Source organism: Carassius auratus, chromosome 10 (assembly GCF_003368295.1).
Source record: "Carassius auratus strain Wakin chromosome 10, ASM336829v1, whole genome shotgun sequence".
Taxonomy (NCBI): Eukaryota; Metazoa; Chordata; class Actinopteri; order Cypriniformes; family Cyprinidae; genus Carassius; species Carassius auratus.
The window spans coordinates 11,171,937-11,186,803 of NC_039252.1; the positions used below are offsets into that span (position 1 = coordinate 11,171,937).

Genomic DNA, 14,867 nt, shown 5'->3' on the forward strand with positions numbered 1-14,867 from the left:
AAACTTAAGCAGTTTTATTATTTACAGTGTGAAAATGTTTTGCATAATTTTTTTCAAAATAAATAATCCAATGTCCAAATAAAAATTTTCAGAACAAAAATACATGCCATGATGTTTTTAGGATGCTATTAAAGACCAGATACCTTTGAATGAATTTTAATTTAAACATATATTATAGTGTGAAAATTATGTACATAAAAACTTTTATTTACTTTTAATTTAAAAAAGTCCAATGTCCAACTAAAAACATCTCATAAAACAACATTCCATGAACAATGTTTTGCTAACTTTTTTTTTTATTAAAGACCAAATGTTCTATAATCTAAACAAATAAACATAATATTATTATTAATAGTGTGAAAATGATTTATAAAAACGAAAATGAAAAACAAAAAAAAAAACAAATAAAAAGTTATCCAATGCCCAACTAAAATGCTTCATTAAAGACATTTGATGTATAAATAATGTTGTTGCGGATGTTTTTAGAACATTATTAAAAACCAGATACCTTTGAATGTACCATCAAAGTTTATAAATCAGTTATAACATGATTAAAATGATGATAATCTAAACAAATAAATATATAAACAAATCATATTATAAATATACTGTAAAAAATTATTGACATGAATTGAAAAATATATTGTCCGATGTCTAGCTGAAATGTTTCGTAAAACAATCATTCCATGAAGCATAAATAATGTTTTTGCTAACCTCTTGAAAACATTGTTGAAGACTGCATGACTTTGAATGAGCAATAACATTAATTAATCAGTTATTATGATTAAAACAACAATGATCAAACATATAAAGAAATAAACAATTTTATTTATAGTTTAAAAAACATTTGATCCCATGTCTAACTAAAATTTCTGTAAAAAAAGCTATAATGCATAAATGTTTTTGTGCTAACATTTTGAGAACTTAATTTAAATTCAGATAACACTGAACTAACATTATCTTTTAACATTATTGTCAGATGTTTGTTCATAGCTCATGAAAGAACCTTGCCAGAATGTTCTGAGAAATCCAAACCAGCGCCATTACAAGGCAACTTGGCTCAGGAGAAAAGAAATATTATGGTCTGTGCATGTCTATAGCTTTCTCAGACACACACACACACAATTCCATTCCTTTAGAGACATTGTCCTACTCAAGAGCTTTATCATCACTTGAACTGTCTGGGTTTTCTCATTTTCTTCAAGCACACCCTGATGCTCACTGTGACATTAGCTTCGAGCTGCATTTGTTTCATGCTGATCTATGACTGACTTTCTGAAGGTGTTTCCATGTAATGGTAATAGCCTCTTGCTTTTTCATCCCGTCATCCATTTGTCTGGCATTGTGTAAACATCACTGGGACTACAACAGTACTCCTTGTGAAAACCTGATTTTAGATTGTTTTGTTGAAAAATGAGTGTCATGCAAAACATTTAAAATGGATTTAAATTTGAAACATTCAATCGAAAGTTGGATTTCAAGTAATGATGGAATGAAATTGAGATGTCTGAGAAGATGCCTTTTCATAGCTAATAATGTGCAATAACTTAAAATACATTTTCACAACATATTACACTATCAACATTTCTTCGTATGTTGGAATTGCATGCTTGCGTGTGCCGCTGCTAATGTCCTGTTCAGTCATTCCTGTCACATTAAGTGTAAAGTGAAACTGAAGCTGAGCTCTGAGAAGGTGCAGCCTCGTGCCAGCATGACATTTCATCTAATAGAATTGAAAGCAGGGCAAGACACCTCTAGAATACCAAACACAAATTTAAGAGAGGTGCAAGGGTGAGGGGCTGATCTCATATCTAAGGATGACCTCTCCAATATTATATCACAATATGCTGACTGGCCTGAGATTTTATTTTATTTGTTTTAAGATACAGAAGAATAGAAACAACATTTTCCCTTAACCCCTAACCCTGAGTTATAGAAATAAACAAATAAAAAAGTCCCCTTAATACAGAATTAGAGTGTGTATATATATGTCAATAATGTACAAAGTAAACTTTGAATCAGAGTTTAGAAACAACAAAAATCATATAAAATATAATCGCCCATGTACGTTGTACATATTTACATCAGCAAACAAAATGGGCTGAGAAAATCAGATAAATGTAAGGTGTTTTCTTGAACATGTAGTTGTAGCATGTATGAAGGAACTTGGGTCGGGTCGACGGTGAGGAGTCGCTGGTGGAGGGATGCTGAAACACTAGAGAGAATGAAGGTAAGGCTGCTATGATTATTTATAGTGGTTCTCTCTCGTGGTGGTTGGATGGATGATGTGATTACTTATGGTGAATTGGCCACATTGATTATCTGCACCTGCTCCTCCCAAAATTTGTTAATAAAACATCACGTTGAAGGCTACTCTCACAGGAAACACTCCTCATCCTCTGTAAAATGTGTTGCACACATATTTGGGTTAGACTGTTCTGGAACGGTGTTGTGAATACAACTTATCCACTGATTTCTAGTTGTGTCCTATTTTGGAAGACCAAACCAAGTAGCTTCGCTTTCACAACCAAACACACAGCGTCTCCACAACATGGCACCGGTGGTATCAGCAGAATAAAAGCTACGCCTTCTTTCTTTTTGTGAATATTTAGAACGAGCCGTTTTAGTGGGGCGTGGACGAGTCTAAACTTTTATAAAGAATAATTCTTTAGATTCAAGACTTTAGTCTCTGCAACTTTACAGATCTTCTTTATGCACCAAGAGCTTGTAACACTCTAAAGAGAAAGGACAACTTGAAATCGCATCATATGACCCCTTCAACTTTTGAGATTTTTGTTTTGAGGGTTTTATTTTCGACTGCTTTTAATTTTTATCTTGTGTTTGGCTTTGCTTTTTTGTTTCTGGCTTTACTTGAATTCTTGTTCTGTTTATTTTTTTTCTTGTATTACTCTGCTTTAATTCTGAGACTTTTGTTTTGAGGGTTTTATTTAGGACTTTGTTTTGTTTTAATTTTTGTTTTGTGTTTGGCTTTGCTTTTTTTATTTTTGTTTCTGGCTTTCCTTTGCTTTGATTGTTATTGTGGCTTTACTGTAACTCCAGTTTACTGTTTATGCAGAAAGGCTTTCTGCCAATTACGAGGTCTTGTAAAGTCAAAACATTATGATGCAGTGACAAAAAAGGCATTTCCTGAACCTTGATGCTACAAAGGACAAAGATAATTCTTGTGACTGAAAAAATGAACATCATAAAACCACATTCTTTCAAAGGCCAAACCAATTTGCTGCTGTACACTCACAAAGGTATAGTATTTCCTTTGCTTGAAAAAAATATAGCAAATTAATTACAACTGTGAATTAAAAATCCGGAAAATGAATCTACTGCTTGAATGCACAAGCTAAATCTAAATTCATGCCACATATCTCTTCATCTGAAAGATACACTGAGTGAGAAGCAGAACTGACAGGCAGCGATAGCTTATCTGTAATACACATGGACAACGTTCAGACGCTGAGGAGGTGGGGGAAAAATGACTTATTTGACAACAGCAATTCAGAGTGGTGGCCTTTGTGTGAGTGTTCAATCTCTCATGAACCTCACAGAAATGTTCAATTAGGAGTTTCTATAGCTATATGAGAAAAAAAAACATGTTTTTGCAGGTACATAAAACGGTTATACAATCACAAGACCCCAGTATTGTACAGCGGTTTCATAGGCTTAGCTGGCTTATATCTGTACCATCATAAGGCTTAAAGGGGTCAAATCTGCCTTTTTTTATTTTGTACTGTTCTCGGAGTTGTACTTATAATGTTAAAAATGTTTACATCAAAAAAAAAAAAACATCAAAATGTAGAACAGGTTCATTTCTGTCCTGTTTTGACCCCCCTCATCTGACTGCATAGTACATTGACCTCTTATATGTCAACAGATCAACGTAATTTTGACTTCTCAGTTCAGGACCCCTTTAAAGCTCTGACAGGTAATATCGTTTATACCCCTGAAATAACACAGTCATGTCCACGACACCTATACAAAATATATAACATAAATATTCAACAGTTCTGTCATTTGCTTGCTTAAGGCGGCTTCTTGCAGATGGCACAGGATTGAATTTATGCAAATAGCAACATCACTGCATGTCTTTCTACCTCTTTGAACCATAAAGGAGAATTTTAAAAACCCGTCTTATCCACTGAAAGCTTTTAAACATGGTTTATGTTTATAAACATTAAATTAAGTGAACAAATTAAGACGAAACATCCTTTGTAGCAGAATTACAAGGTGAACACATTCAACAAAAACAGGCAGTATACAGATCAGTATTCGTTGGTTTCTTTAATGCTTATGACAAGAATACTACAAAGTGTATTTTTAACTTTATAACTTCTAAATCTGACATTTGTCACACTGGCAAGATCTTTCACTTCTGTAAAAGCACAATTTCTTCCATGGCTAATGAACAAACCGCATCATTTCCTGCCAAATGAGGCTGGAGGCAAGCGATGCCTTTTCATATGTGATCCAGAGTAACATGTCTGTGTTTGAATAATGCAGGCCTTGCTGTATTTATAATGCACTTCTACCCTTTTCCCAGTAATGAGTGGCATGGAAAGGGCAAAGCATGCCTGCTCTTTTATTAAAACAAATGAAAGATCCATTATCACACTGAATAGTCAGACCCTTTTTCTCCTCCTCCACTTCTGCCTGGCAGTAATGTAAGTGAAGGAGGGTAAGTGGAAGGTGTAAAAGCAAAGGCAGAGCCTGTCATTCATTAGCCTGATGTACTAATTCAAGTCAAGCCATGATTTGAAGCCTTAAATGAAAAGGCACGCCAACTTGAGCGACCATGAAAGTTACAAAAAGCAACTTTTAAGAAACTAGACGTCAAACTGGAGTTATTTTGTAATTTTTTTTTTTAACATAGAAAGTATATTATGAAATGCATAGTTTATTGTCTTATTTAGAGCTTCTTTAGTCATACTGTTGTATAGTTTGGTTTAGTTACACAACTGCAGGAGTTTCATCACACTGTCATTATCTGCCTGAAATAAGTTATATACAGCTCAAAATAACCATTAATGAAACAAAATATGAAGAAAAAAAAAAGTATGATGTTTGCCTTTTCTTCTTGAAACGGAAAATGAGAATCATATAATTTTTTAACAGTATTTAAACATTGAATTGGATTTTACGTAGACATTATGTATTTAAGGCAGGTAAAACTATGCTTTATGAACATACTAAGTGTGTGATCTCAAAAAAAAAAAGAGATGGAATATTTTGTGAAAGATCAAAGATCAATACATGGCGGTTAGAACTTTGGGCCACAAGAAATCAACAACATTCTGCGAGTGTATATCTTTGAAAAGGGGGCTGTGACGGCAGCTCTGTGAGATTTGTGAGGTCCTCTGACAGATTTGGAGCCGCATCAGTGCCTGCGAGAGCTGACACCTCAAGGCTGGACAATAAATAAGCATGTTCATCGTCTGTGACAGAAAATTACTGGATAGTCACATCCTGGGCTTGCGACCTCCTCCGACCCGATCTCTGGGAATAATTCGTAGCTCCGAGCCATGCTTCAGGAACACATTTCCTGTAATCATAGAGATATAGCATATTACATACAGCATATGACACATGTTCAGTGTACAGCTTCCCTTCCCTTCTTAGGGAACTTTGAACTGCGTCCTCTAGAGGTTGCTATGGGGAATGCTTTCAGCATGACCAGTGTCTGAAGCATACATCTAAACACGACAATAACATTGGCCAGCGAAAGCCTATGATGTCATTACCCGGTGGCTGCATCAGTTGATGGTCTCTCATTGGGCCCTGTTAGACTGCCCATTCTAATCTAATGCTGCCTTCTCATCGAGCTGAGAAATGCTCCCCTCACTGCGAGGGTTAGCTATGAGCCTATCTCAGCCTATTGAGGCCCAACTCAGCTTGAAAGCCAAGAGTGCTGCTACCGAGAACTCCATATGCAACAATACTGATTGCTAGGACAATCCCTGTTGCCTCCTTGGTCAGTTGCCTCTATGCTGGGACCCTGTTGTTCCCTGTTGAAATATGTGATCCCCTTTTAAGCTGGATCCAATTTCTGATGTCCCATTTGCAGTCAATCTGCTCTCCTGACATGGCCGTGTTCCCCTTACTGCAGAAGGGTCTTTTATAAGCTTGTCGTCCCTGGGCTATTGATCACTTTGGTTGAGCTGGGTTCCTCTCTCTTAGCTAAGGGTCGAGGCCTCTAATCTTTGAGCTCTGTGACGGTGACATCAGGTAGTTTGGCCCCTTGCTGCCTCCCTGATTAGTTGCTCCTATTTAGTAAGTAAGTAATTTTAATTTATAAAGCACATTTACACACAGCGCAAAACTGACCAAAGTGCTGTACAATGAATAGCTAAAAAGACAATCAAAATAAAAACACATAGATTGAATAATCATAATTATATAAAACATTAATAAAAAATAAGCCTTCAATATCACGTCACACAACACAGAAGTACAGAAAACAAACAGAGGTACCAGGTTAGGGAACAAGGAAAGCCAAGGAATAAAAATGTGTTTTTAATCTGGATTTGAATGTAGCAATGGAGGGGGCAGATCTAATATCCTGGGGGAGCTGGTTCCACAAACGTGGGGCAGCAACTGCAAAGGCTCTGTCACCTCTCTGTTTAAGCCGTGAGCGCGGCACAAGCAGGAGCCCTTTGTTTGAGGATCTCAGTGACCTTTGAACCGAGTATGGTTGTACAAGGTCGGTGATATAGGTCGGGGCGAGCCCATTAAGTGCCTTAAAAACAAACAATAAAACTTTAAACTGAATCCTAAAAGGAACTGGGAGCCAATGCAAAGATGCCAAAATGGGGGTGATGTGCTCGCGCTTCCTAGTGCCAGTTAAAAGACGCGCTGCTGCATTTTGTACTAACTGCAGACGTCTAAGTGATGATTGTGGGAGGCCCAAGTAGAGGGAATTTCAATAATCCAGCCGTGATGTAATAAAGGCATGGATAACTATCTCAAGATCGTTAAAAGATAGGAATGACTTCAGGCGGGAAATCATTCTGAGCTGGTAAAAACTATTTTTAACAACAGAACTAATCTGTTTGTCAAGGCAGAGTTCTGAGTCAAGAATGACACCCAAATTTCTAGCATAGGGTTTGATAAATGGAGTGAAGTTACTTAAATGTTGTACGACAGTGCATCTTGCCTTGGGAGGACCAAACACAATCACCTCTGTCTTGTCACTGTTTAACTGGAGAAAGTTATCAACCATCCAAGTTTTAATGTCTTGGAGACAGGCCAGAAGAGATTGTATGGAATCCCTAGATTTTAGAGGCAAGTACAACTGTGAATCATCTGCATAGAGATGAAAAGAGATGTTATGCTTCCTTATGATGTCACCCAGTGGGAGCATATACAGGCTAAAAAGCATAGGACCCAAGATGAATCCTTGAGGGACCCCATATAAAACAGAAGCAGAGGATGAGTTGAGCCTAGCAGTGCTCCCCTCACCTCGGAGGGTTATATTTGAGCAAGCTGCTCCCAATCGAGTGTCTGAGGTTTCCTCTCATCAGGTCATTTGCTAGTGGAGCTCCATTGAGCAGCAGCATCAAGTTGTTGGGTCTCTCTCTGACTCCCTGTCAGGCTGCTCTCCTTGTTGGTTGAGCTTAGCAGTACTCCCCTCACATAGAGGGTCACCTAGGAGCACGCTGCTCTCAGATTGAGCATCTGAGTCCCCCTCCTATTTTTGGAGTTGGGCCTCTGCTCCTTTGAACTGTCGATTAGCAGTCATGACATATTGCTGGGCCATCTTTTGCATCCCTGGCAGGTTGCTTGTTGAGTAACCTTGATGTGCTCCCCTCACCATAGAGAGTCTTTTGCAAGCAAACGGCTCCCTTCTGAGCATGAGAGTCCCTCTCATTTGAGAGTCGAATCCTTTGCTTTGTGAGTGTCGCTGGGTAGTACATCAGGATTCTGCCTTCCTTTTAGGCTGCTCTCTTGGTGAGGTGAGCTCAAAATTGCTTCCCTCACCCTTGAGGGTTATCTACGAGCATGCTGCTTCCCAGGCAGGCACTGGTGTCCCCTTTCAGTCTGAGAGCTGGGTGCTACACCTCTTCTAGTTATGCATTAGCAGATGCTCTGGAGTCTGTTCTGTGACTGCTATCGTCAAGTTGGGGATATTGCCCTCACATGGAGGTTTTTTTTTTTTATGAGATACGCCTTTTCAATCCACATGTTCTGAGCTTTTTTTTTAAGACACCTAGCTGTATCCTCTCAAATAAGGGTTGGGCGATATGGCAAAAAATTTCAAATCTCGATTTTTCCAGAATGTTCGACCAATTCTCAATTATTTTATTTTTATTGGTAAAGAATATTATATTCCAAGTGCAGCACACACAAAGCTGTCAACATTATCCAAATGTTAAAGATCTTTGCAGAAAAGATGCATAAACTACATAATGTACAAACTTGTCTTTTACATATTGTGTTCAGAAATAAGAGAAAACATTTCAAAAGTAAAAAAATTCAAATTCAAAATGGTATAACACCAGTAGACTATTGTTAACTATAAATGTTCTTTAAAAAGAACAGCAGCTTTCATCCTGTCACCATGATGCAAACATGAAATATCAGACGTACAGTAATGATATGGGAAATCGTGGCCTAATGGTTAGAGAGTCGGTCTCCCAATTGAAAGGTTGTGAGTTCGAGTCCCGGGCCGGCAGGAATTGTGGGTGGGGGGAGTGCATGTGCAGTTCTCTCTCCACCTTCAATACCACGACTTAGGTGCCCTTGAGCAAGGCATCGAACCCCCAACTGCTCGTTTTTTATACGATTAAGCATAGTTTTTTCTGTGTAAACATGGATTTGTTTTTACTGTTGCGCTTGCGTCTCATACGAGGTCTCATTCATGAAACGGCATTCAAAAAATACTGAGCTCAAGTTAAAAGAAGTTCCCCATCTTCTTGCATGTTTTACTATTCCACTGCTCGCATCATATTCATGTCAACACAAACCCGCATTCTGTGTGACTGGCGCATAGAGCCAATTTATGGTCCTTCACTCGCGTCACACGTTAGCAGTTAATCTCATGCGTCGACATGTGATTGGATCGTTCTTTTCTCTTTACTGTTATCACCAGCTTATTGTCAAAGTATCTAATTCTAACATTTGGTAATAGTTCTCTATTCAAAATTGCAATTACTCAATTTAAAAAAAAAAAAAAAAAAATCATGGCAAAATGAATTCTAATTAATCAATAAAATCGGTAAAAATCGCCCAGCCCTACTTCAAAGGAATCTCTTTCTTCTGATTCCAAGCCTTTGATCTCTGCCCTAAGGCTTGGCTTCCCAGCCCAGCGCGTATCAGGGAAGTTGTTTCGGATATGCAGCTCAGGTCCTTGGCTGGAGGGGATAATGTCAGTGACAGCCATCAAGGCGTCCTTGGGGAAACTCCCATGGCTATGGAAGAGTTTCTGGCATGCGCTCCCCTGAGCATGGCAGCATGAGTATACCATTCCCCATAGCGACCTCTAGACAACACAATTTGAAGTTCCTTCGTAAAGCAACATATCAGATTATGTATGCAACCATGGTTCCCTGAGAATGGAACGAGACACTGCCACCATTAGTTCCCTTACCATGCTTTGTACGCAAGCTTCAGACGTGTTCTCCCAGAGGCCTTTTATTCTGTGATCACGCTGGGTAATGACATCATAGGCTGTTGCTGACCAATGTTATTGTTCCCATAGCAACCTCTAGAGGACACAGTGTCTCATTCCCTTCTCAGGGTACCATGGTTACATACACAACCAGAGACGTTTTTGTTTCAGCAGAATTCATGAAATCATATCAAAGCACCTGTATAATGTATATAAGGTACAAAGTGTGACTCACTCAGTCCCTTCTTATATAAGTAACTCACTCATCACATAAAGCAAAATCTATTCAGGTGTCTGCACTATATTTAGTAAGTGATTGTATAACTTCCAGAGCTGAAGGTACATGTTTCTATTATACACACACGCTTCATATTCGGGTCAGGCTAGATAGGTTCCTACTATAATGAATCACAGCTCATTTGACATTAATCTCAACCTATGACATGTATGAAAAATTACAGGCCATTTTCATGTAATTAGATGCAACATGGCACTCAGAGAGGAAAACACTGACAGAACACGATTGGGACAGGTTATTAGAGACAGCAAATAATGGATTACAGAGACAGAGACAGATCCAGCGGTAAATGACAAGTAAAGCAGGATGGAAAACATCTGTAAAGAAACATTTAGTCGGGGGAATAAACTCACAACAATAGGGAATTGTATAATTGAAGCACATCATAAATATTCATCAGCTAATATCCGAAATTAACATGCAAAGCCTATTGATGGACTCTCAGCCAATCAATAACTTTTAAAAATCTTGGTTCCCAGGGTGGGTTATGAAAAACCTAAATATATGGGACTTTTAAAGATGTGATTAATGTAAATAAGTCATATAACTTAATTAAATCTTAAAAAGGCACTGGCATTTTGATAAAGTACATACATTTTTCTAGTTTTGTCAATCTCCTAAAATATTATCACATCAAAATTGTGAGTAAAACCATTTTTAAATATCCGTATTCTTAAGAATATTGTAAATGCACTGGATAATGGATTACAGACATAGACCTTTCCAACATTAAGTGACAAGTAGGATGGAAAACTCACAGCAATGGGGGATGGTATAATTGAAGCACATCATCAATATTCATCAGGTAATATGTGAAATTCACAAGCAAAGCCTACTAAAGGAGTCTCAGGAAATCATTCGATCTCTCAAAAGGTCCCCAGGCGGATAGACGTGAACAACATGAGGCAGAAAACAGAAGGGTCCATTCATTTGCATGTCCGTTATTATGAAGGATAGGCAGGAAAATCACAGCCACGCAAGTAAACAGTGAGAGCAAAATGAGGTATCATTTCAAAAGATGCCAATGAGAAAATGCATGGAAAAGGAAGCTTAAAAAACATAGAAGGTGGATTGAAGCACCAATAAACAAATCAACAACAACAAAAAAAAACTATTTCCTGTGTGAGATATGGATATATCTAAATAATTTATGGCTGACAAAAGTACATTTATTACAGCCAGATGCTGCTGCAGAGAACAGCCCTGATCGAGTGAAGAAGCGTCACCGACCTGCTGTCTGCGCCGGGTTGATTCCGATGCCATCTACACAAATATTAATCACAAACAACATCAGCATTACAATGTGAGTACATATGCAAAACAATCATTATTAAAGACAATCAATGAATAAGACAGATGGCCAAGAGCAGAGAAAGCCTTGACGTGCTAAAACGCTGAACAATCACAATTCAAGCAATCTCATTTACAATATCTGTCCTGTGTTGAGTGGGGAGTTATATCTTCATTCTGTTTATGATTTGTTTGATAATACCTCATGACGCAGCATAGCCCCACAGTCTCCCTCTCTAACTATATATTTGCACAACAGCTCATTTTGAGTGAAGGATTCAGCAGATGTTTTGTCTGATTCACGAAAAACGACCAGTTTGTAATTTGAGCTATAGTGTTTTTTTTTTAGTGCAGGTGACAAAAAAACTCAACCCAATGAAGATGCGAAGGTGAGAATCTGCTAGAGCATTAAATTAATTTAAAATAACAACAAAAAAAAGAAAAATGTTCCCATGGTTTTTGAAATACTGATTATTTTAGTTTAATTCGTCAAAAAAGTGAGAACCTCTGGTTTAAGGATTTGACAAAATATGACAATTATGATGATTAGAATAATATCAACAACTTACCGTTTGTAATGATGGCACTGGTGGCTGCTGGCACTTTAAACTTCAAATGCATAAAAAAAAAAAAAAAAAAAACGTTTTATGGTCCAATCCATCAACAACTTATGCTGACAGCTAAATATGTCCTGTAAACATCCTCTCTGTCAGCCAAGGATAAGAAAATATCAACTTGAGTCTGTGTTTGCGTCAGGTGATTTAAAGAGTCTGTCCTACAGAACAGAAGCCTTCAAACGTGTGAGGAAAGAGCTCTCTGGGCTGAGCTTAGTAGAAACTGTCACTGTCACAAAGAGCCACTGAAAGGAATAAAACAGGCAAATTCATTCTTAAGGGGCTTTAAAAAACTTGCAGGGTGACCTGAAGGCATTTCTACACCCTTGAAAAGCATAAAACTTGATGGGGAGCAAGCAGCCAGGTTAGTGCCAGAATTAGTGATCAGAAAATCAAATGTATAACTGTTTATATTGCACAAGAATGCATATTTAATTAATCCACTACAGATTTTTGTGGGAGTTTATTCAGTTTCTAATTCTCCTTTGCCTACCTTTTGTCAGTAGGAAAAGAGAAAACAAAACAATGAAAGATCACATAACCACAACCTGAAGTGGGAATACAAAAATGATTATTGAGAGGGTGAAAAAAAGCTAAAAAATAAGCCTGATGCATTACATCTTCTTATTATGAGGTTGTCAGATTTGGCATTTCATTATGTCAAAAAAGCAGCAGTCACCCAAGCTAATCTGCAGCATCATCCTGTCGTGGGTCTGCATGCCTTGAATACAGCTGTGAAACAGACCAGACAACCCACCACAAATCAAGAGGGTTAGGTCAAATTTGATCCTAATTTCATAAGATACATGGCTAATCACGAACATATCGATATCAGCCATTATTTGTGTTTTTTTATTAATTCATCAGCTTTATATTAGACTTGACTTTTTTTCCAGTTTGCCTATACTCTTCAACAATGCAAGGTTTCAAAAATCAAGTGGCCAACGCTGATACAGCAAAACAGAATAAAATCAAATATATTGTATATATCTAGATATAATTGAATGGCTATTATTGAATATTAAAATACTGATAATGGATTGTTATCTAACAAAAGCAAAAATAATAATGTTTTTTACGATAATTTAAAATCATATAAAATAACATTGGTTAATCAACCTTCATATAATTCTGCATTGATCCTGTTCTGATTTTTACAAGAGAGGCTATGGACACAGAGATAAGCCTGAGTGTGTTTCAGATGAGAATAAATCATTAGCTACTCAAAAAAGACACTCTGTTGTTGCTACAGGATGCAACTGAGCTAAAGTTCACATCATGATCAATGCTATGATGATGATCCATGCCAATTTAATAAATGATTCTTACAGAGAGTTAGTAATGCTCCAACCACTGTAGCAAATTACTGTCATCATATATATATTTTTTAAACTATCGTCAGTCAGTCAGAAGCACAATGGCAAAAGCATTTCCCTACATTTCAGCAACTCTCTCAAAAATACATTTTCAAATGAGGTTGCAATACAAAAAAAGATCAACACACCTCTTCCGCTGCAAACTTCAAAACTGCTGTGAATGGTGTGCTCTCAGGTACACTTAATCTGAAATACAATTATGCCAATGAATCTTGGTGCAACAGTAAACACACATACACACACAAATATTGAGAACTACCCCGTGTAGAAAACCTAAGTGAATGTGTGTTGTCCAGAAACAAAGAACAAAAAAATCGTATTGCCTAATTCTGTTTTAAACCAGAGCACATAAGAAATATTATGCGTTTTCAAATTATTCTCTGATCATCTTAACCAGCCACTCAATGAGATCAAACATGTTAGCTAAAACTTGGCATGTTAAAAATCATCCACAATGGCTGGCAGCCATCAGCACTGCAGGTGTTGGAGAGGAGCAGATAAATCAGCCTGTTTAAATGGCCCTTGACAGGCCACTCTCACCCAAACAACATGTGAATCTGCCCATCCATCAGACACAGTATGACATCCATAGATTACCACTGGCCACAGCACTACTATAGTGATTACAATCAATATAGCAGACACATAAAAGAACACTAACATTTAGAACAATGACATCCAAAACATGTCTTGCTTCTTTCAGACTAGGGAAAGAAAATAAAAAATACAGTTTTAATAGTTTATTTTAACAGTTGATCTATTTGCATCTGTAGATCTCTCTAAAACTGTTTCCTTAAAATAATGCACAGCGGGTAAAATTAGTATTGAACACATCACCATTTTTCTCTGCTTAACCTATTTTATCTAGGTATAAAGTACTGTCATACATTTCTCTGTAGACAGTGGTGCTTAAACGAAATATCAACACAAGAGTGGACGTTTAATGTCTCAGTCAGTCCATTATTTTATCAATTACTTAAAAAATATATATACAAATACTAAATAATAAATGTATAAATAACGATGAGAAAAATATTTAGCTATTCAAACTAAAGAGCTGGGGAACATACTAAAACACGCTTCTGTCATAATGAATATCAGAGCTAATGCATCCGTTGAAACATGAATATTAATGTTTAGCATGTGTCATGTGTTGAATGATGTGTCACTCACACTTTATATGGTAACCGAGGGTCCGACGTCAGCGTGATTTTAAACGTTACTTTCGACCTAAAGCAGAAAGAGACACATATTCACGAAGTTTATTTAGATATACTTTACTTTATATCGCTAAATAAAGTGTTGTTTTATGATAAATGGTTTACTTACATTTTTCTGATTTGTATTACAGGACTGCACACTGTTTACACGGAACCGGAAGAAGCAAGGACCCGCTGTTACACGTCATCTGTTCGATGGACCTCTCTTTTCCATCTTTTGTTATTTTTCCCTTTTAATCTTATAATGTTAGACTTAATCGATTTGATCATATTTATGTATTTTAGAGAATTAAAAAAGTATGATGAGCGAAAAAAAAAAACAGAAAGTGTTGCAGCATGTACATTTCAGTCAGGCAAATTTCAAGCTTACTTGAATTGGGTTACCGTAAAGTGTGCTCTTAATGCATCCAAACTTTTAAGAGCATGTGGATTGAAGGGAAACAGTGATGCATT

The 14,867-nt window shown here is 37.1% G+C and overlaps 1 protein-coding gene across 1 annotated transcript; it reads right to left on the reverse strand.

The window, feature by feature from the left end:
• Positions 1-4,274: 4,274 nt before the first annotated feature.
• On the reverse strand, positions 4,275-14,609 carry ufm1 (ubiquitin-fold modifier 1). The gene is made up of 6 exons (XM_026273644.1): positions 14,524-14,609; positions 14,368-14,424; positions 13,323-13,380; positions 11,774-11,813; positions 11,145-11,177; positions 4,275-5,551 (listed from the first exon to the last, which is right to left on the reverse strand). Coding segments are annotated over exons 1-6 (273 nt in total). The 5' UTR covers positions 14,526-14,609; the 3' UTR covers positions 4,275-5,468.
• Between the last annotated feature and the right edge of the window lie 258 nt (positions 14,610-14,867).